Raw genomic sequence first — 23,065 nt, 5'->3', positions numbered from 1 at the left:
TGGCTAAGAACAACAGGAAAGTTCTGTTCATTGTGGGCAACTGCCCAGGCCACGGCAAAATAGATAATTTGGAGGCAGTGACAGTAGAGTTTTTGCCGACAAACATGTCCTCTGTGCTGCAGCCGATAGACCAAGGTGCGATTGAAGTTGCCCGCAAGATCTACAGAAAGAGCCTGCTTGATAGAATTTTATTATCGTATGAAAACAGCAAAGGGTACGAAGTTGACCTGCTAGGAGCAGTGCATCTCCTCTGCAGCACTTGGCAGCAAGTACGCACAGTGGCCATCGCCAACTGCTTTGCATATGCGGGGTGGGGGTTTTCACGTGCCGCCAGTTTGCCAGTGGCGGAGACGGATGAATTAACAGACTGCGAGGAACTCTGTGAAGAGGTGATAAAGATTACCGGTAACGGTGCCACCAAAAGTGATGTGACCTTTCACGAGTATGCGCCATGCGAGCATGATGTGCCAGCGACAGGAGAACTTTCGGACGCCGAAATCGTCGAAATGGCCACAAATGGAGGGGACAGCGAAGACGATGGCGACGACGACCAACCACCTCGAGAGGTGCCGACATCTGCCGAAACGAGGAACTTGCTGTGCTTGCTGCTAAATAAGGTTGAAGAGCGACTCATGTGATGCATCAAGCAGCTAGAGGACGCCTTCCTAGGTCCGAGTGCGACCGTAAAGCAGACTGGCATTATGCAGTTTTTCTCTGCTAAATAAAATGGCAGTGCCGCGAAACCCAGCCGGTTAACGTCTCTTGTATGTTATTTTTTTTTCTCTTTCAAACCTTTATAAAAAGCAGGATTAAAAGCTGCCGATGGAGCTGGTAAGTAGTAGCAACTTTTTGGAAAGAACTAAATTTTTCACGGCAATCTGCGCAACTTTGCTTATCTCGAAATTTTTCCCAGTTTTTACTACTTCGAGCTAACGAGGTATTACTGTATATGCTACAAGCAGAGCCGAAAAGCAAACATAATGCTGTAACTGCACCACAGTGTGCCCGATTCTCATTTTTCCCACCATTACTGGTGGCCCTAGTTTCATTTTCGATTGCAAGTCGAGCTCCCAACTTTGGATTTCAACTTTCGACCAAAGAGGTCAACCTACAATCGTGTAAATACGGTAGTAATACCACTGAACCGACAGACGCACCTGTGTGACGAGTGGTTGCAGCAGGGAGTGCGAATGCCGGCCAATGCAGCGCACTGCAAACCGGATGCACCGGCAGCACTGCTCAGTGATCTTCTCGTCGGCCTGGTACCGGTGGCATGCCTGGGACAGCACCGGCCACACCTCCTCCACCACTGGCTGGCACGGGTGGGGCTGGCCCAATGGGATGTTCACATTGGTATTCCTGCAGCCAAGATTTGGGAAGGTTTAAAGGGGTCATGAACCAGCCCTCGGGCTTAATGCGAAAACACATCCTGCGGAAAGCAGTCACTGCTACTAACATCTCAGCCAAATCTTGCAGTCGTGCACAGCAAAGAGACTTTAGAAGCGAAGCGCGAAGTTGCCATTTTCTCAGGCAACCTTTTTTCAAACAGAGGCCGGTGCTCACTCTCTTCGGACATGTCGGTACCCGCTGTTTGACAACGAACAGCAGATAGCTTGCTACTGGCCTACAGCCAGCATAAATCGAGTGTGGCGTTTGGATAAGATGTGCTTCTTGCTACTGGGTGCCGCCACGTGCCAGCACAGCGCTCCATAGCCTGCTAACCTTACACAGTGAGTCACACTCGCACACAGGAATCAAAGCAGGAGACAGCAATGGCATTTCATCATGCACGCGCAAAGTCATTACGCACGGTGACATAACTTCTTTCCCCTGTGCCGTCACTCCCTGTGTAGCTTCCAGTGCGCTCGTCGTGACGAGAGAAAAGAGAAAGCAGTATGTCACCACCTTTGAAAACGCATCTTTTTTTAAAAAACACATTTATTAATTTTTAGATTCCAAGAATCCCCAGACATTCAAGAATATTTTGCCAAAAGAATTATGTTTCTATCTTATGTAGTTCCCAAGTTATAGCCAATTTTCTAACATGTGGTGAACAGTTGCGAAACCGAAACTAGTGTTTTGTGGTAACAGAAACTGATAAGTTAGCGAACATCAGCGGCAGATGTTGTAATTTTTCTGTTATGTTTTGGTTTGATAAGTATAAACTTATTTAAAGACAACTAACCTGTAAGGCGTTCTTTTTTCAAACGTTGCTTTAAACATCCGTAAGGGGGACGCGTGAAGCTATGAGCGTCTCTGTTGTTTACTTTGCGTGCGCTTCATGCTAATGCTGCGTAGTTTTTAATTTTTATGATGGTAACAGAAATGTAGCAGCTATTTGGACAGAAGCAGGCATCGAACGTGGCCACCACATTATCGTAGCATGCTAAACCAGGGACCAATACCGTGTAAGGAAAGCCCAGCGGGAGTTCACTGGCGAAGCAAAACAACACTGCAAGAAAAGACGGGCAGCAACAAAAGCCAAAAAGAGCTCAGGGCATCTAAGGAGGGCCCTAGCTATGAGCCTGGTGGATTTGAACTGTTTAGGGCATCATCATCCTGTTTGTACAAGCATTGGAAAACTTTAAACTTGTTTTTCTCAAAACTTTATTTTTTTGCACTTTTTTGTAGCGCAAACAATTGTAACTTCATAAGGAATAAATCTAGAGCTGTGCGAATAGCAAAATTATGGGTGTGAAGCGAATTCGAATATTGGAGTGTGAGTGCGAATCGAATCGAATATTTTTCGAATATTTCTCGAATATTTCTAGAATATTTTTCGAATACTTCGAAGTGTAATTGCAGAAAAAAGTCAGAGAGGATTCCTAAGCATATTCTTATGAGATAGCAACATGAAAGTGTTTCTTTTCGCTAGGTCGATGAAGCGCTGGCAGGGTGGTGTTTCATAGTTGTGTTATCAAGAATGAGGCAATGTAGAGGCCGAATTCTATTTATGTACATGATTTGGTGCAACCAAAGTGTTGCCGACAACACTTCACACGTGATAGGCAAAGATGCCATTTTCTCAGCCTCTCCTCCTCTTTCAACTTCTGTGGAAGCCCAACTGATGTGGCGGACAAGGGTGTGCTCCCTTCAAGTCCGGAGTTCCAAATCTGCCTCGTAGACGTCGATATATAAGAACATCTGAAATTTTGGATGCTAAAAAGCTTCAGCTTCCGATTTTTCGGACTTCCTGCCCAAATTTCAGGTCGAAAACAGCAATAATTGAGTTCCCACCTCTGCCACATCTTTCATCTCCAAGTTGGAACCAGCGTTTTCTTGAGTTAACACATTGGCAACCGTAGCGGAGCTTGAAAGGCAGCTTTGCTGCAATACCGGGGTGTGGTGAGGTGAAGCATACTGAAAATCTAGGGACCATTTCCAATCTGACGTTGACTGTCTCTTGGCTAAGTTCGACCGTAAAGGAGCTTGAAAGGCAGCTTTGCCGCAACACGAGTGTAATGAGGTGAAGCATATTGAAAATCTGAAGGGGTCACTTTCAATTGGACGATGACTGTATTTGTTTTTGGGAAGTTCGAGTAGTTCGAATAGTAAAATCCCAGTGCGAATCGAATCGAATAGCAAACACTATTCGAAAAATATTCGAAATTTCGAATATTCGCACACCCCTAAATAAATCTTTTCCAATGAAACTTTATATGCTCGTTTCTTTATTACTGACCTGTGCAATGAACTAGGATCAATACAAACGATTGGCAAGTTTTTATGTAAAAATGCTTTATTTCAAGCATTGCAGAAAAAGATCACCAATTTTTTTGTTTTCGTTCGTATGGGGTCATGAAAGGGGTCATGAACCACTTTTCCAAGTAATAATCTAATGACCTCAGTATCGGAGTTTACTGCCTCCCGAATCGATTGCCGCAAAAATTTCTCGAATCCGTCAAGAACCAGCGGAGTTACGGGGGTTTGGTGCACGCTCTCAGCGCTTTCTCTCGTCTCTCGTGACGACGAGCGCACTGGAAGCTAGACAGGGAGGGATGGCACGGGGGAAAGAAGTTACGTCAGCGCGCGTCATGAAACGCGATCGCTCTCCCGCTGTGATTTGCGAGGCGGTTTGCGAGGCGATAAACTCCAATACTGAGGTCATTCGATCATTACTTGGAAAAGCATTTCATGACCCTTTTAAACACACACTAAGCTGAACCACTAAACCAGTTTGAATTGATGAATTCAAACTGGTTTAGGAAACTAGGAAGTGTGGCGGCGCAGTGAAGCGGACTTAAGGTAGTTTCTTTTTTGCGCAATATTTCATTATGTCTCAAGTCAGCCAGCATTAACAAGGCCAACTCTCTGCCCTCTGAGACAAAACGTAGGTAAGCGCTCACCTGAAGATAGCGGCCAGCCGGTCTAGGTAGATGATCGGCTCGGACCGGCTCCCCTCGGCATTTGTCTCTTCAGCGTTTATGACCTGCACAGCGCGGAAGCATCACTAAAGGCCTCGAGGGGAAAAGAAATGTGCAAAGACATGCAAATTAGAATCATGAAAGCAGAAAATACTAAATCCGGGTGTTAGCCTGATCAGAGTGTATATCGAATCGGGTAACCTGGAACATAAAAAAAACCTTACACATGGTAAGCGACCACTGACATGAACAATGAAAGAAAAGATGGTTCCATGGTTTTTCAGAATAGGTATTTTCTTCTGTCCTCGCTCTAGCTCCAAAGAAGCGTCGCTGATCCTATCTATAATGCCACTGCAACGATAGTCTTTTCAGGCACCTAATGAGCAGCCCTTCTGGATAAAATGACAATTGCAAACAGGAGAACATGTACAGTCAAAGACAAATGAAATGCGAACAGCTTTCATAAGCAATGATTCATCAGCACAACCTCAGCGCAACAATTATGCCGTAGCAAGAAACTGCTGGGCTTCGCACTAGGTGCACAAACCAAAATAGTGCTGACATCACCAATTCCGGTGAAAATGAAAGAATGCATGTTAATTAGCCCTAACGTGTTCATATTTCAATTGTCCATGACCGAATGGACAAAGGTGAGGCTCAATGTTTCTTTAGTTACTTTAGCTTTCATATCCTTTGCTTAACCTTACAAACAAGATACAACTGACATTCCATTATCAACAGATGCCAGAAGAGGGCAGGCTCTTAACGAAACTTGATTCTCAGTTTTACTCCCACCCATAGAAGCAGTTGAGAATGCTTCAAGTTGGGCTTTGCTCAGCGTTGACAGAAAAGCGTGCACATGCAGAAATAAAAAGGAAAAAAAAACAAAGCACAGAAGCTCACCCGTGTTAATCGTTCCGTCTGGAGCCTACACAGTTGCCGCATGCCATCCGTGATCTGCTCGGGGCTCATCTTGGCCAGAACCAAGACCGCACCTGCAGAGAGGCCAGTATCGAACAAATTTACAAATCACGAAATACAGTCGAGTCCCCTTATAATGATACCGTTTAGGATAACAAACGCTATACTAACAATGAAAAAGCTCTACGCCATTGGCTTGCACGAGAACAGAATGATAAAAAGTGAAGAGATCTTGTACAGAGTCGTCCACATTTAAGCTGAACACCTCAGTAGTATTCAAGACCTCATTGAAGCTGTTGTTTAATACATAATTCGAGAAATCATTACCGTGTTTGTCGACACCATGATTAGACATTCTATAACGGGCATTGCACTCGTGAAGTATAAGAAACGTTCTAGTTTTACCGGTTTGAAGAAGGGAACACAAGGGTGGCAAACACCAATTAAGATTTCTGGATAGACACAACTAATAATTGAGAGAGACTTTACAATGATATTGTACAAAATTTTTGCCGCCGAGATTTTCAGTCACATTGAAAGGTTGGGTGCTGAAATCGGTAGACACAACCTTTATTTCAGGCATAAACTATAGGAAAATAATGAATTTCATGCGTTTTTCACAAACTGCCACGTCTAGTGGCCGTGCTACAAAAAGCGTGTTTGGCGACGTTTAACGTCCCCCAGAAATGGGCGTGCCAACTTTGCCAGCCGTCGCCCGCATCTCTCAACCTGCTCCGTTTCCAATATGGTTCCTAGAACCACTACGATCAGCACTGGCAGCAAACAATGCTCCAGAGTGAGGTAAAGCCCCTAAAGAGTGGTTCACGTCTCAGCGCCTTTGTGGAAGGGGCAGAGTGGGATGCAAAGGAGAGGTCGAGAAAGGAAAGTAGCAGGAGAGGAAAACATGCACTCTGCTTCCGCCACGGGGACATTTGATGTCACAGCCGTCGATGCACAGCCCTGCTTGCACTGACGTGCAGCCACCGTGCGTTGACAATCCTCCACAAATACAGCAAACTGTTCAAAGACAGGTGAATTAGACTCTGTTTATCGGAACAGTCGCACCTTCCAAATGGTATTTCGATGTTTTCGTCATTTTTTCCTATTTTTGTTCAGTGTCCCTTTAATAAACCGTCGGGGCCCCGTCACGGTGGTCTAGTGGTTATGGCGCTTGACTGCTAACCCGAAGGTCGCAGGACCGAATCCCGGCAGCTGCATTTTCAATGGAGGCAAAAATGCCTGAGGCCCGTGTACTTAGATTCGGATGCACGTTAACAACCCTAGGTGGTCAAAATTCCCGGAGCCCTCCACTACAGCATCTTTCATAATCATATCTTGGGTTTTGGGACGTTAAACCCCAGATATTATTTTAATAAACTGTCGGGATCAAGTCCATTACACTGAGATTTAACTGTATCTACAAAACTGATCTCGGAGCACTCGCACCAAAGGACACGTCGATGGCGACGCACCTTTGAGCAGCCCGAGAGCGGCGCTGGTTGAGACGCTCAAGGTGTCCACAGCGCTGACGATGTGCAGCAGTGCGGGGAAGTGTGCCACCATCTGTGTGCGGCACGTGGCGCACACGTTCTGCAGGGAGGCTGCTGCCACGCTGGCCAGGCTCGGCGTCTGCAGAGCCTGCAGCAGGAACGTCAGCACTGGATCTGCAAAGTGAAGAACATGGGACTCTTTCAAGCACACTGATTACAACAGACAGTCCAACGCGTAGAACATTTCATTACTGTGATAGTAACGTATTTACCGTATTTACTCGAATCTAACGCGCACCTTTTTTTCGGCAAAACGAGTCGAAAAATCGCATGCGCGTTAGAATCGAGTACCGAAAAAGAAAAAAACTCGGTTATCGTATTGCCATCGGCATTTCAAAATGGCCGCCTCCTACGCGCTTCGGCCGTTTCTGTCATCGTTTCAGTTCGTACGTGTGCTGAGGACTTTGTCATCCCCTTCTGCATTCGCATCGGCGGCATGGAAGTGCCCATTTCAAATACTCGACGAGTGCACCACGATGTCGCATTTAAAAGAAAAGTTATTACATGTGCAGAGACGGACGGAAATCGGGCCGCATCACGGTCGTTCGGAGTTGCCGAAACGTGCGTGCGAGACTGGTGCTAACAGAAGCAGAAGATTGTTTTACAGCAAAGCTTCACGAAAAAGTTTCTGTGGACAAAAGCAGGGCCGGTTTGTCGAAATCGAAGAGCGTTGACAGCGACAAGGAGTTGTCCGACAGCAACGAAGACAGATCCATTACGCGACTCGCATCGCCGCCATAGTGGTGGCAGTTTCAGCGGCAAGGCCAACCGTTTGACTTTGTGTTTTTTCTTTTTTGAAACTTTAGTTCTTTAAAACCCAAATACTTGTTCTTTTGAATGTGCGAAGGTGGACTCCTATGGACTTCTTTTGTTCATTTCTCTCACGAAAAATGGGTGCGCGCTAGAATCGATGTTGTACTTTTTTTTTTTTTTTCGGTTGCGGAAAACGGGTGCGCGTTACAATCGAGGGCGCGGTAGAATCGAGTAAATACGGTACACGATTCTACCGTGCCTTTGATTGTAACGCGCACCCGTTTCCACGACCAAAACAAAAAAAGTTTAAACGTCTATTGTAACGCGCACCCATTTTTTGTGCCAGAAAAGAACAAAAAAAGTCCGTAGGAGTCAACCTTAGCACATTCAGAAGAACAAGTATTTGGGTTTTAAAGAACTAAAGTTTCAAAAAATAAAACACTAAGTCAAACAGCGGGCCTTGCCGCTAAAACTGTCACCACTACGGCGGCAATACGAGTCGTGTAATGGATCAGTCCTCCTCGCTGTCAACGACCCAGAGCATCTCCCCCTTGGTACCGTCCATGGCAGTCTTAAATGCCACATTTCTTGATGACCATGGCCGATGGTATCGCACACCACGTATCCTTCAACCATCGAGCGAAGTCTGCAGAGAGGCGTGCTTCATCCTGTTACTTGGCGTGAAATCGTGTCGGCCATTGATCAGCCAGTCGGTGTACAGCGCCCGAATCTTGTTACTCACCGACTGGATGGGGCAGACATTGAGCGGTTGAAGCTGTGATGTCATGCCGCCAGGTATGATGACAAGGTCCGTATTGCCACGTGACGAGCTTGTCCTTGACCCGCTGGTCAGGTGGCACCTGAACGCGTTGAGCACGACCATCGCTCACAGGCCGAAACCAACACCGGGCCTCCGCCTGATGTGATAGATCCAATCCGCGACCAGGTCCGTCTTCACCCAACCTTTCTCGTTGGCTCACACAATCATGCCACTTGGAAGAAGACGACTCCTTTCGGGAGCGTCTTCTGTTTAAATATGAGGTACGGGGCAAGCTTGTGCCCATCTGAGGTGCAACAAAGCATTGCCGTCACTCTTGTTTTCTCGTGGCCGGATGTCAACACGTGCACTTGCTTCGCCCCCTTCTTCTTGACGGTTGTGGTGCCAGGCATGTCGAAGTACAGAGGCGTCTGATCGGCATTCCCGATTTGCCCAAGCAGGTAGCCATTGTTGTGCCACAAGTTTAGGACGAACCTCTGAAAACTGTGAAGCTTTTCTTCATACTCATCTGGCAACTTCTGGCATATGCCTGTGCACCTTCCAAGAGAAAAGCCTTTCCTATTCGTGAAGTTTGTGAGCCAGCACCTGCTTGCTTTGAAAGCGCTCCGCGTTAGCCCTTTTTCTAAGGCTAAATGCACTTCCCGGACCTGGAGCACATCTGTCGTCACGGGCCGCTGTGCCGCTCGCTGCTCCAGCACATACTCGGCGAGCAGCTCTTAAATTTCAGGAAACCGGCCCTGCTTTGGTGCACTGAAACCTTTTCATGAAGCTTTGCTGTCAACAACCTTCTGCTTCTGTTTGCACCAGTCTCGCACGCATGTTTCGGGAACTCCGAACAACCGCGATGCAGTTGAATTTCCGTCCGTCTCTGCACATGTAACAACTTTTCTCTTTAATGCGGCATCGTGGTGCAGTCGTCGAGTATTTGGAGTCGGCACTTCCATGGCGTCGATGCGAACACAGAACGAGATGACAAACTCCTCAGCACACATACGAACTGAAACAATGGCAGAAATGGCAGAGGCGCGTAGGAGGCGGCCATTTTTTGAAATGCCGATGGCAATACAGTCGCCGACCGATAAATCGGACACCGATAATTCGGACATGCTTGGTAATTCGGACAGTCGCGCGGCACCGCCGATGATCCCATAGAAGTAATGTGTCAAGACGACCGATATTTCGGACAGCTGCGAGATCTGCATTCGATAATCCGGACCCTGTCCGAGACTGTCGCACATGCCGAATCACCAGCCATTATCTCCTCCGGCACCCGTACCATACAAACTATGGTCTCAGAGATCAAAACGAAAGCTAATTGGTGATCTATGAGGATTTATTTCGATCGCTACTTTATGCCTCAGAGATTTGTAATTGGAAATGCCGATCTTGGAGGCACTGGTCAACTGTGGGAAATCTTATCGACATTGCAAACATCCTACATTCCGGTTCCTGTATCCCCGCGCTGCGCTGCCATCGCCGCCATTCTGTTGAATGCGTCTGCAGTAAAGCGTTTTGCGCGCGCGTTCATTTTTATCTTGAGACTTGCTTTATTTTATGCTCTGCTGTCTCAAAAGATCTGAGTTAATGGCGCCAACGGTGCCCTCACAGCCAGCGCCGAAGGCCGCGCCGACGACAACGAAATGCGGCAGATACAGTCAATGTCGATTTTTTTGGACGCCCGATTTTCCGGACATGCTCGAAAATTCGGACGCTTTCGCGGCACCGTCACCAGCCCCATAGACGTCAATGGACAAGAACGTCAGAAATTTCGGACGCTAAAACTCTTCAGCGTCCAATTTTCCGGACTTTCTGCCCAAATTGCAGGTCCGAAAGGCAATAATTGAAGCCCCCACCTCTGCCCCGTCTATCATCTCGTAGGTTCGAACCAGCGCTTTCGCGAGTCGACCTACCTGTTTGCGACAGTAGCAGAGTCCAAAAGTCAGTTTTGTCGCGATGCCGAAGTGTTATGGGGTGAAGAGGACCGGAAATTCAAAGGGGCCGCTATCACGGTGCCGTGCGGCGATGTCTTTAAGGATAAGCAGTGGAAATGCACGGAGGCGCGATGGCGGCAGGTGGCAAACGCGCCAGTACAGCTCAATTGCTGACAAGCCTTAGATAAGCATCTTTAGTCAACTGCTTGATAGTGCATGTGGCCTGGTGCAGTTGCATGCGTAGTTGCACGCATTTAATAGGCGAGAACCCAAACGTGCCGCGCCGCCATTCATGCTGCCTCTTTGTGCGACTGCTAAGTGCGCCACACAGACCCGTTGCCTTCACAAACGAAACCAGCTCGTCATCGTACAGTGATCACATCACCCTGGCGGAGATGCAGGCGGACTTGGTTGCACGTAAGCGGAAGTGCGTGCAGCAACGCACTGACAACTTTTTTCGGCCACCGGGACCCTGAAGCGTCAATAAAAGTATTTTTTTTTCTGACACGTTCGTTTTTTAAGACATTCTATAATTCGGACTTATTCATGTTCCCCGTGGAGTCCGAATTATCGGTCGTCGACTATATGATAAGTTTTTTTTTGGTACTCGATTATAATGCGCATGATATTTTTGGACCCGGTTAACTGGAAAAAATGTGCGCGTTAGATTCAAGTAAATACGGTAATTATAGTCATGGCAATTCGCACAAGGACAGGACACAGATGAGCAAGAGATGAAACGAGCATTGTCACGTGACAATTGGTTACTTCAGTGAAATGTAACCTTAGCGTTTAGTGATTTTTGATGTTCAGTTCAGTTCACATTTTCCTTGTTTTCTGAAATCTGTACTAATGGTGTGCATATGCACACAGCACATGTCAATAAAGCTTCCGTTGAAAGACAGCACTTGTTTTGCCTCTCATTATCTGTGTCTCCTGTCTTCGGAGTTAATTATTATACTAAGAATGCATTCCTACTTAACAAAATTCATTGCTGGGGTAGTTGGTTCATAATCTTAAACAGTACATAATGCAGATTCAACAGAGGACATAGAAACAACTCTGATGCACAGAACAAGCACTGCACTTGTCCTGTGCATCAGTTCCTTCTATCTCGTGAGCCTAAATCTAAGTACATGGCTGTTCTCTCATTTTGCCATGATCGAAATGTGGCTGCCACTGACAGGACTCAAACCCAGGTCCTCAAGTTATCAGGGCAAAACTTTATCCACTAAGCAACCATGCCAAGTGAACAGCATGCTTAAGAATATCACTTTTAATTAAGAGGGTGCATTTACAGTCAACTGCCGATTTTTCGGACTCCCTAGGGACCGCGAAATCGTCCGAAAAATCGGGCAGTCCGAAAAAACAAATTCATGCTTTTTTATTCTGCTCAAGTGGTCAAATCGCCACAGCCACGTCCGAAATAGCTTTAATGCCTCCCAGCACAATTATCAGGCATTTTGGTGCGCGCCCAGGCTCTCGCAAATACATTCGGTACCTGCCGCGAACCCCGCTTAACTACGTACGTGCCAACCGCCACTTTTGCATTTCGTGATGAGCGCCGCTGATAACAGCAAAGCGCGGAATAGATTACGGCTATCTCGCATGAAGCGTTTGTAAACGATGACGTGGAACACAAAGACTTTGGCGGAAGAGCGGACGACTCATCCGGCTTTCCCCGATGCATGTGCGCATGTAAACATGCGCACACACATCGCCGAATCGCCTCCGATACGCAGCATTTGCTGCCGTGTCAAGCCGATCGTTTCTAGTTGTGTGCAACACATCGCCAACTAAGCTGACGCCGTCACTTTACTGTTGCTCTATCGTACGCACGCATTTATCATGAAAGGGTTCGTGATGCGCACTTAGTTCCTGACCGCACACGGGCGCGGCAATGGCGAGCTGGTTTCGTCCGCGAAGGCAACGCGCGTATGCGGCGCACTTAGCGGTCTCGCACAAAAAGACAGCAAGAATGGCGGCGCGGCGCATTTGGGTTCTCGCCTATTAAATGCGTGCAGTACGCATGCGCTAGGCCACGTGCACTACCGAGCAGTTAACTGAAAATGCTTATCGTAAGGGTTGTCAGCGATTAAGCCGTACTGGCGCGTTTGCCAGCTGCCGACATCATGCCTCCGTACATTTCCGCTGCTTATCCGTAATATCGCCGCACGGTGCCGCGATAGCGGCCCCTTTGAATTTCTGGTCTGCTTCACCCCATAACGCTTTGGCATTGCGGCAAAGCTGACTTTCGGACTGTGCTACTGTCGCAAACAGATCGACTCGCGAAATCGCTGGTTCGAACCTACGAGATGATAGACGCGGCAGAGGTGGGGGCTTCAAATAATGCCTTTCGGACCTGCAATTTGGGCAGAAAATCCGAAAAATCGGACGCGGAATAGCTTCAGCGTCCGAAATTTTGGACGTTCAAATACATTGACGTCTATGGGGCTGGTGACGGTGCCGCGAAAGCGTCCGAATTTTCGAGCATGTCCGGAAAATCGGGCGTCCGAAAAATCGGCAGTTGACTGTAATGGGCAAGGTTCTGACAGACGTGGCTTAAGTGTGTTAACCAACTGCCTGGAAAATTCGGTGACTAAACATACCGTCAAATATAGCACGTACACTACAGCCATTGTAAAAGAGCACACTGTTGCTAGACTTGACGAATAACCCTTAAAAGAGACAGAAAATCAAGCACGCACCAAGGTACTGTGGGTGCTTGTCAATCCACTCGCACAGTTCACCCAGGAGCTGGATGCTGGTGTGTCGCACGGCCGTGTGCGACTCGGCAGGCAGCTTCAAGATGGCTTCCACCACCTCGGGGACTGTGTCGTTCTCCTCCCTGCAAAGTGGCAAAAGAAAAGAGGAAAACGAATCGGTACAGTCGAAAGCTTTTCCTCCAGTGCTGATTTCATTTAGTCCGAGAGCAGAATCATTCTACAGCAACAAACACCAACAGCATCCAAAGAGTGGCATCCTCTTTGCAATGCACACAGCTTAGGAGAGTGCAAATGTTCGAAAATGTCAAACGTAGAACTTCTATGGGGCACCACCCCATGCCCCAAAAGAGGTAAAGAAAATAATAATATCTGGGGTTTTAAGTGCCAAAACCACGATATGATTATGAGGCACGCCGTAGTGGAGGGCTCTAGAAATTTCGACCATCTGGTGTTCTATAACATGCACTGACATCGCACAGTACATGGGCCTCAAGCATTTCGCCTCAACCGAAATGAGACCGCCGCAGCCGGGATCGAACCCGTGACCTTCAGGTCAGCAGCCGAGCACCGTAACCGCTACACCACCATGGCGGACAGGTATTAAAAATAAGGCACGTCAGAAATTTCGGACGATAAAACTCTTCGGCACCCAATTTTTCTAACTCTCTCAGCTTTATGCTCTCACTGCAGGTCTGAAGCGGCGTTACTTGAAGCCACAACTCCTGTCATGTTTAATTATCTTTCAGCCTTGAGCCAACACTCTCGTGTTCCAATCCGTTTGTTGCCGTAGCAGGTCTCAAGAGTCTCTTTCGCCACAATGCAGATGTGCGACGAAACGAAGCATGGCGCGATTTGGAAGCAGCCACTGTCACAAGACACAATTACCGCATATACTCGTGTATATGGCGCCCCTGTCTATAGCTTGCACCAGGCCCGTAGCCCGGGGGGGGGGGGGCTTAGGAGCCACCTCCCTCCCGAAATTTTGGAGAAGTAGGTGTTTTTACCAAAAATAAATAATGAAAATAGCTGTTTTTCTCAAATAGTCAAGGTTTTCAGCAAGTGCCTCCCCCCCGAAAAAAATTCCTGGCTACATACCTGGCTCACACCCCCTCTTCTGGATGGGAAAATATGAAAAAAAGAAAGGACTAAAACACGACAGAAACGTGGCATTCGTTGTCAGTAGACACCGTTGCAAAGAGCTTTAGACTTACGGGGCTGTCAAATGCCACGGACGGCACAGAGGACAATCAGCTTTGGGAGTGTGCCAATGGGGTGAGCTCATCCGACAGTGATTAGTGCGAATGCAGCGATGAACAACGAAACAAAATGTTCATAGTGTTGACCAATATTTTAATCATCCGACAGAGTAGCTGCAATGGCACTACAGGGTGTTAATAATGAGTGTAATAATAGGCCTGATTCACGTATAACCCACACCTGAGCAAAATTTGACGAAAAAAAAAAATGTGGCAAATGCCACAAGTATATACCGTATCCAATTTCCGCAGGTCCAATTTCTGCAATGGAAGAAGGAAAATGTTATACTGGTGTCACACGGTCGCTTCTGATCGCAACTGGGCCTGATCCAGAATGAATTGCTTGGTCGTGATTGGCTCCTTCAAGCAAGCTACATAGAGGAGCCAATCACTACTGAGGAATTTGATTCCGATCGGGTTTAATCGCAATCAGCAGTGCACCGTGTGGTGCTGGTATTAGAAAGGAGCACTGCGCAATGCAACAAAGAAAACCAGTAGGTCAAGCACGCACATGCCAAACTTTGTTGGCCCCCATTTTCCTTATAAAAAAAAAGGCTCCTAACTTTTTTTTTTTTTTTTAATGTTTAAAAGCATGTTATAAGGACTTATATCAGCTAAGTATGGTAAATTTCAAAGCATAACATATTTTAACACCATATAACCGTCACCCTGCTACTGTATCAATTCGTTTTGAAATTATTCAATACTAATTACCATTCACTACAACTTTTATTCTAACCAAGAAAAGGTATATTCGCTATAGCCTAGCAAATTGCAAAGATCTGCACTTACGGCACAATGTTTTTTGCCACGGCAGCCATGGCGAAGAGGGTGGCCTCGGTGACATCCCATGTGGCCGAAGCACCCTGGTTTTTGAGGTTCTCGAACATCTGGTAGCACGAAAAATTGGGAGAAAAAGAATGCAACTCCCGTTTGAACAGCTGCAGCACCAGTAAATCAAATCAAATGGCTTAAGAGCCAAGGCAGGACGAACCAAATCGGTGACTTCACACATGAAGGCCACAGCCATTTAGCCACCGCAACGGTTTAAATCTACAATAGTATATAAATAACTCATCCAGTTTAATGCGCAGCCAAAATTACGAATCAAGATGAGAATGAGGCATTTCCTGCTTTGTTAGTAATACAGTAAAACATCATTCATACACTTCAGAAACAAAAAGAAAGAAAGTGCAAGAAAAGACCTGCTATCCAGGAAAAGAAATAATTTGACATTACTAGAATTTATGCAGCTTCCCTTATATTTCATCTAGAAATCCATGGAACGATAATATTTTGCCGTACACTGAATGTTAGTGCCGAAAGATCTTTGCTAGCAACACACGAACCGGTAAAAACGAACCGCAAATATATAGGGTCTTTTTTTTTGTGCCCTCGATGCTGAACGCTGGTGTTGAGATGACGTACAAAATGGAAATGTTTTGATGACATTCACGCTTTCCAAGCACGAACACGAAAAATTTGCCCAATTATGGCCTTTGTTCTTTTTGCTTACAAGCACCAGACCAAAAGCTCACCTGGTGAAAGCAGTTGGCAGATCCCACGAGATAGACCACATCCTTGATGAGCTCTGCAACGCGGTTCCGGAAGTCGCCAAAGTCGTCCTTGTCGGAGGGCACCCCTTCCTGCGTCGCAGTTAACCATCAACACACATTCGTTGCAGGAGAAACGCCCCACTCAACAATCTTCAATAACCCCTGTACTGCATTAGCCGAACAACAAGCTACCGTATTTTCTCGCGTAAACCCCTGCCTATAATTTGCACCCCTACCACACCCACAGATCCAGATGCTGTCTCAGTTATTTCGCACTCTTCTTTTCCTTCTTCTTCTAATCGTGCAGCAGCACTATTCTGTACTTCAGTGTTTGCCCATCTTAGCAGGGCACATGAAACAAATGTCACCACATGAAATTTCAACATATGCAGGTGTCGAGCCCACTGACAACACAACGTGACGCAAGCACAACGCTACGGAGCGCTGCTCCGCAATAAAAACCCAAACCAAGAAAGCAAACATCAGGGTGCATTTATTCTTCCCCACTGATCCACATGCGCAAGATGTTCAAATTGCGCCCCGTGTCCACAAGCAACTGTTAACACATGATGAGCATAGCTATTCACCCCTCACACAGCCGAATGATTAATTGAAATACCTTTAATGATTGATTGAAATAACTTTAATGACAGGCGAATGAAGCACACAAGAAACACAGACAGGAAGGACAAGTAGTGTAAAGCAATGACAGCACGCACATAAACTGCCAGGTCGGGTCCAGCATTTAAGAGATGCCCACCTTCAACATTCATCATATTCAGCATATTTTGCGTCCACCATGGACAAAGCCCTCATCCAGTGAACTCCAATTCGCCATCTTGTGCAAGCTGATTCCATTCTATGCCTGCAAGCTTTTCAATTTTGTCGCTCCAACCAGACCTCTGCTGTCCTCGGCTACACTGCCCGACTCTTGGTATCCACTCCGTCGGTCTAACCGACCTCTGGTTATCTGTCCTTCGTACAAGGTGGCTCACCCAGGTCCACTTTTTATTCTTAATGTCAGCTAGAATGCCAGTTACCTGTTTTTTCTCGAATCAACTCTGCCATTTTCCGGTCTCTTACTGCTTAGCGTACCATTTTTCGTTTCATCACACGTCGCGCAATTCTGAACTTCCTCTCGTGTTTCTTTGTTAGCCTCTAATAATACATTTGGGTGGTTGTTTCAGAGCACTCCGGAGGCTCTGAAAAATTGATGTAATAAAAGAGCAAATAAGCACTACTACTAAAATAAGCGAGCTAATGCACGATAAGGAAGGAGGAACACTACTTGTATATTTGCTTGTTTTCGCTGTAGAGCTTTATTTGATTCACCATTTTCAAACACTGTCAGAGCGCTCTCAAATGACCACCCGAATGTGCCATAAGTTTCCACCCCATACGTTGGTACTGGCAGTGTACAATCGTTCTACACCGTACGCTTTAGAGACGGCAGTAAATTGCCAGTCATGATGCCCACCTTGTCTGGGTCCAACTGGCAGTGTCGGCAGAGGGCAACGAGCAGCATCTGGATGTATCGGCCGAAGAAGGCGTTGAGGTTGTCATTACTCTCCTTGTAGAGTGCCTCCGAGAGCCGGTACCAGAGGTTGAAGGTGATCTCGGCCACCTGCATGGTGACGTCATGAGAGTGGTCGGCATGCTTGCGACAATTCATTTTTTCCTCAAGCAATTAAGGACTGGAACTCGATGAAACCCATTGTAACTAACAAACCATCATTAAGCAGGTTTGCTGCTATGGTTGAAAATTTTAATTGCTTGCTTCACAAGTAGCCTGACTTCCATTGTAGAACAATTAAAGTGACTCAGAGTTGAGCTCATGCCACTGTTACAAAGGTATAAATTTCATTTGTTATTTGTTTATGCGATATTCTCTTCAACAGAGATGCTACAATTCACGCTAATTGCCTCAATTTTTGTTATTACAGCAAATGCATGCCGCCCCACCCCCTAATCACCTAGGAGGGGGGGGGGGCAAAATCTGCCCCGTACATTGACCCTTGCAATAGCAATTATATGGACACTCTCGGCGGATTTTCGCCGTTGCCGTAATTTTCCGTATAAAGTCCAAATTCATAACATCACCACGCGCATTCTAGCCGCGGGTAAAAGCTCGCGAGCGCTGGCGACGAACGCTGCTGAAGCGGAGATTAAACTAGCCGGCCGTCTGTCTCCGCCGCACGGACAGCGCATGAGATAACATCTTCCCGCGTACGGGCCTGGCGTCGATTGCTCATCAAACAGAGAGGAAACGCCCCGGCCGTCTTTCGTAAGGAGCATGAAGGGACGCCAGGGGAGCGGAAGGGGGGGGGGGGGACAGCATTTTTCGAAGGGCGCAGTCGCTTGCGCGCGCGCTATCTGAAGGCATCAGGAGATGACTCGTAAACTTGCTGTGCTCTGAACGCTTCGGTTCCTGGAGGGGCCATATTCCCTTAAACCAGCGTTTTGTTGAGTTACGCGAGATCGGATGCAAAAGAGTTAGCTGCTCTTATTTCGTTTCACAATACAATTTTTTGGTATCGCATTCATTGCTTCGCTTTTAAGCGAAACTGAGTTTTTTTTTAACCGTTAGCTATTGACCCCCGAAAGCGAGGGGCGGACGTGTAACATGGCGTAGCCGCTTCACTGTGGGCCGTCAGCGACGGGCCCGCTACTGACAGCTGATCATTTGCGGCTGCTCCGACCAGGAGATATGATTTTACTAATGAGATGACATTTTTAAAAATCAAGCAAAAAATTCGAATAGGAACCCTAGCACGTGAGCTCGAAAGGGCAGGGCCTTTTAGGGGGTATTTACCGCAGAGTGATTACAAACTCGGACGTGCTGGCGGAAGGAATTACGAAAAAGCTGTTCTGGATGAAGATCCGTGGATAAAGTATATCTGAGGAAAAGTGTCAACGCGTTCCCACCGTTCGCGTGCTCTTCCATAAACGCGAAGCAAGGAAAATTCGATATTGTCCCATATATCTACTGCGAGCGATCCCAGATTTCATTCCGCGATGTCCGGAAACAGAAGTGACAGATATTTTAGCGGCACTCATGTAGTTATTACTGAACATTGCTTTCTTTACGTGCCATGCGACGCTTGAAACGAGCTATCAGCAGCGTTTCTGGAACAGACGACGTCCGCCGATGAATCGCCGTCGCACTTTCTCGCTACCGATAGGCCTAGACGTCACGAGCCTCTGCGGAGAGCGCGTTTTGCTGTCGAGCCGACTTGCAGAACAGAAGCTGCGTCGGCACCGTGCATGGCATCGTGGCTTACTCGGAACGCACGCGCGAGCGCTATTTATTCAGCGGAATAATTCTTGGTCCATGATTGCGACTTTATTGGCAGCCCCAAGATCGAGCTGCACATGTTCCGACGCGCTGGCGGTGCGATTTCCCGTGATAGACGCCCCCAAACCCGAGACTTTGGCGCAGTTTGGCGCAAATTTCGTCGATATTATCAGGATGGCGCAGTAAATACAATTTGGCGCACTTTGGCGCAGTTGGCGCAGGAGTGGAATCACTGCAAATAACTAACTAACAGTCCAAGAAATGTACTTTCTGATCAAACCTGAGGAGTGGCTCACGCCCCTCGTCTCTGTTAACCAGAGATCGCAACCATTCTCAAAACTTAGAACCACAAGCACAAACTAAATTGCCACGAAATGTGACATCACAAGTTGAGTAGCACAGGAAAGTCATCGTGCCAAGACCGATGACACCGCCTGTCTGTGCTCTGATGTTTCCTGGCACAACATGTCCTTACACACAGTTACGGTCCCCCATTTACGTAGTAGTAACCTGAAAAGGTAATCTACAATCTAGCAGGTGTTACCGAAGCAGTGTCGCTGCCAACGCAAGAAGCCTCGTTATTCTCAAAGACCACTACCTTATATGAAGAAAGGCATAAGTCATAGTAGAGCAGGGCACATCTTCCACAACTGAAATTGGGCAGCGTGCCAAAGCACACAGCTCGCATCTTCACAGTTGTTGGCACTTCAAAGCCTCTGCTTCCAGCAAAAATCGTGAATTTTTTGTTACACCAAACCAAGCTAGTTAGCTTTGCATTGTTCTTCAGCGCTTGCTTCAAACAATTCGTGATCTTACCTTACTCATTTGGTACATTCACGCAGATTGCAAGTCCTACTACTACACAAATCAAAGCCGATACTCATTCAAACTAAATAGTTGACAGCTTAGTCAAACTGTACACTGAAGCAGCTTTTATTTTAGTTTTTATATTCTCTGGAGGTTGCATGAAATAAAATGCGACAACACCCCATACTGCTATTACTAATGCTCCCACCACTATTAATACTACTACTCTGTACCAGTCTAGTAGCACTACTACTACTACTACCACTACTGCTATGTACTAGTCTAGTAACACTACTACTACTACTACTACTACTACTACTACTACTACTACTACTACTACTACTACTACTACTACTACTACTACTACTACTACTACTGCTGCTGCTGCTACTACTACTACTATACTACTACTACTACTATACTACTACTACTACTCTGTACTAGTCTAGTAACACTACTACTACAACTACTACCACCACTACAACGCTGTACCAGTCTAGCACAAGTACCGCTACTTGGTGTTTATCCCACCAGCCACTCACTTCATAGTCGTAGTGTCCAACGCAGGTCAGCAGCAAGTCCAAGCAACGTGGATCGCCCAGGCCCTGGAAAGGTCGGGGGAGCACACTGTCTTAGCAAAATGCCATTAATGTGGCATGCCTCATTCCCTGACCAATAACGATATTTACAATCAAAAGAGAGAGATTTCTTTTGCGAGAAAGGCAGAGTAGTTGTCCAACAAAACTTAGCCGGTGCTACTAGGAGGCTCTTGTGTGGAATGCTTTTTGCTTTTTGGCATTGTGTGCAGCCTTAGAACCCTCTAGGATTTTCCGCGTAAAATGAAACTTCAGTCACCAGATTTCTCAGAGCCACTTATTACAATGCCACAGGACCAGAAACCTAAGCCTACAATGCCTAGCACACAGGTCTTATGACATAACACTGCTTTCAAAATGCACTGCAACCTCTGCCTCCTTTACCCTGAGCACATGCTGTACACTCCCACACTCAGCTTCCCTAGGCAGTCCAATTCTTTTGACCTCCTCTGCACATTGCAGGGCTGGCATTGAGTGCTGCGTGCTAGTCATTTCCAGATGTGTCAGTAATAATAATAATAATAATATCTGGGGTTTAACGTCCCAAAACCACGATACGATTATGAGAGACGCCATAGTGGAGGGCTCCAGAAATTTCGACCACCTGGGGTTCTTTAACGTGCACCTAAATCTTGATACGCGGGCCTCAAACATTTGCGCCTCCATCGAAAATGTAGCCGCCGCGGCCGGTATCGAACCCGCGACCTTCGGGTCAGCAGCGGAGCAGCGTAACTGTTATACCGGTAAACAAATGTCAGGCTTACCTGTCCCGGATGTTGGATCATGTCGTCGAGCAGAGATTCGGCCAGCTCGGTGAAGATGCGGCAGTAGTTCACCGATCTAGACGAGAGCAGAGAGAACCAAAGAAACGCCAGCGACTAAAGACGCATGCCATTACGTGCACTCTGCAAAGAACGAAGCAAAAAAGGAAGAAAAAAAGGTGGGACGGGAGTTGAAGTTGTGTTTACAATTTTGCTCCGCTCTAGTTTGGACAATCTACTTTCATTTGAAACTGCAAGGCAGCAATATTGATTTATTTGATTCGTTTGTACCAAGTGCAACCTTAGAAGCTGTAGCAAGTGTTTCAAGCTGGATGAATTACTGTCAGATACTACTTTAGAAGGCAGCCGCATTTCCTCCTCAAAGACGGATGAATATGAGTGGTGCTTTCAATCTTTTGTTTGATTCATGCATAATAACAGTACAGGAAGGAATAACCCCACACATACTGAACAAACAAAAAGATCTAGACCATTCCACTCTGTGAAGGTGGCTGATCAGTGGAGGTGACAGGCATGCTCAGCTCTCGTCGCCATTCTTCACAAGCGCACTGCTCCTCAGGTATTCTCACAATTCTTGCTACGGACAACTATACCAATCCAGCGCCTCGACTCCAGCGACAAGGCGAAACATGTACAGACCGGTTTTTATCACGTTATTGCATTAATTCTTCCACTACTCCCTAGAAGGCACCAGGGGTTGTATCAGCTTAAGGCTTCAAATACACATATGAAGCATCGAAGTGATAATGCCCTTGGTGCCCACTAGGGAGCGGTGGAAGAACTAATAAACAGTGCAAGAAATAAGGACGTTCTGCCGTAAGAGGCAGAGAACTGGGCTGTGAATTTATCTTTTTTTTTTCCTTATAGTAAGATCAATTTAATCAAAGTGGACAAGGCATTAGGCCAACATAAAAAAAGAAAAAAGTTAGTTTTTTTTGTCGAGCCTGGTGGCACACGTCACCGCCTTGTTATAAAGGTGACGCTCATAGCATCCATCCCTAAACATTAGTTCTCCCACTGCTCCCAAGGAGGCCTAGGGGCTTTTGCATGCGGACAACGGCACAAAGAAATCAAGGGGGTGTGCAATTTATAGCTCCACCATAAAAAAAAGAGAAAAGCAGGGCCAAATACCTGTCGAGGTCTTCGTGAGCTACCGACAAGTGGTAGGGCTCGACGAGGGAGTACACACCCTGTACCAAGACTTGGGCCAAGACTTGGGTCTGAGACGAGTGTTGCTGTGGAGGCAAAAACAATAGAATGAGAAGAAATAAAATCCGAAGAAAAGGGCCAACCAAGCCCAGCACACCAACTTGCACGCGAGAAACCGTCTCGTGCTCTAACCGCTGGCACTCTTACCCCGAGGAGCATGAGAGCATTGCAGATGCAGTCGGTCGCCGTCTCGTGCACACTTGAGGATGAACTCGGACTCTTCTGCAACATAACGTGCGTTTCAAGGTTTAACCGGAGGCTTTGTACGAGGAATAATATAGAAACTCGAGCGAGTTGGTACATCTTCATCATGAGTAAAGTACAGCGCGCACATGAAACAACGGACAGGTCAGCGCTAGTCCTGTTTGTGTCTTCTTTCGTCCGTCATTTCCTGTGCATGCTGCACTTTCACATGATGAATTTGTGTGAGGAGTTTGCACTTAACCCTTTCACTGCCTTTTCATAGTTCATGCATTTAACCCTTTCATTTAACCCTTTCATAGCTCGGACAACCACACACGCATAACAATCCCGTGTACAC

General features: G+C 46.7%; 1 protein-coding gene across 2 annotated transcripts in view; it reads right to left on the bottom strand.

Moving 5' to 3' along the window:
* The window catches only part of LOC119402023 (transportin-3), a 66,391-nt gene that overhangs the window by 15,105 nt on the left and 28,221 nt on the right, over positions 1-23,065 (bottom strand). For both annotated transcript variants that reach the window (XM_037669057.2, XM_037669058.2), the window contains exons 8-19: positions 22,672-22,746; positions 22,447-22,550; positions 21,298-21,373; positions 20,480-20,542; positions 17,313-17,459; positions 15,818-15,925; positions 15,072-15,169; positions 13,006-13,145; positions 6,758-6,949; positions 5,268-5,359; positions 4,347-4,429; positions 1,158-1,359 (exon numbers count right to left, since the gene is read on the bottom strand). In XM_037669057.2, the coding sequence (XP_037524985.1) occupies positions 1,158-1,359; positions 4,347-4,429; positions 5,268-5,359; positions 6,758-6,949; positions 13,006-13,145; positions 15,072-15,169; positions 15,818-15,925; positions 17,313-17,459; positions 20,480-20,542; positions 21,298-21,373; positions 22,447-22,550; positions 22,672-22,746 (1,380 nt within the window). The remainder of the gene's footprint in view (positions 1-1,157; positions 1,360-4,346; positions 4,430-5,267; positions 5,360-6,757; positions 6,950-13,005; positions 13,146-15,071; positions 15,170-15,817; positions 15,926-17,312; positions 17,460-20,479; positions 20,543-21,297; positions 21,374-22,446; positions 22,551-22,671; positions 22,747-23,065) is intronic.

This window comes from Rhipicephalus sanguineus, chromosome 8, assembly GCF_013339695.2.
Source record: "Rhipicephalus sanguineus isolate Rsan-2018 chromosome 8, BIME_Rsan_1.4, whole genome shotgun sequence".
Lineage (NCBI taxonomy): Eukaryota > Metazoa > Arthropoda > Arachnida > Ixodida > Ixodidae > Rhipicephalus > Rhipicephalus sanguineus.
This window is presented reverse-complemented; position numbering and strand designations above follow the sequence as displayed.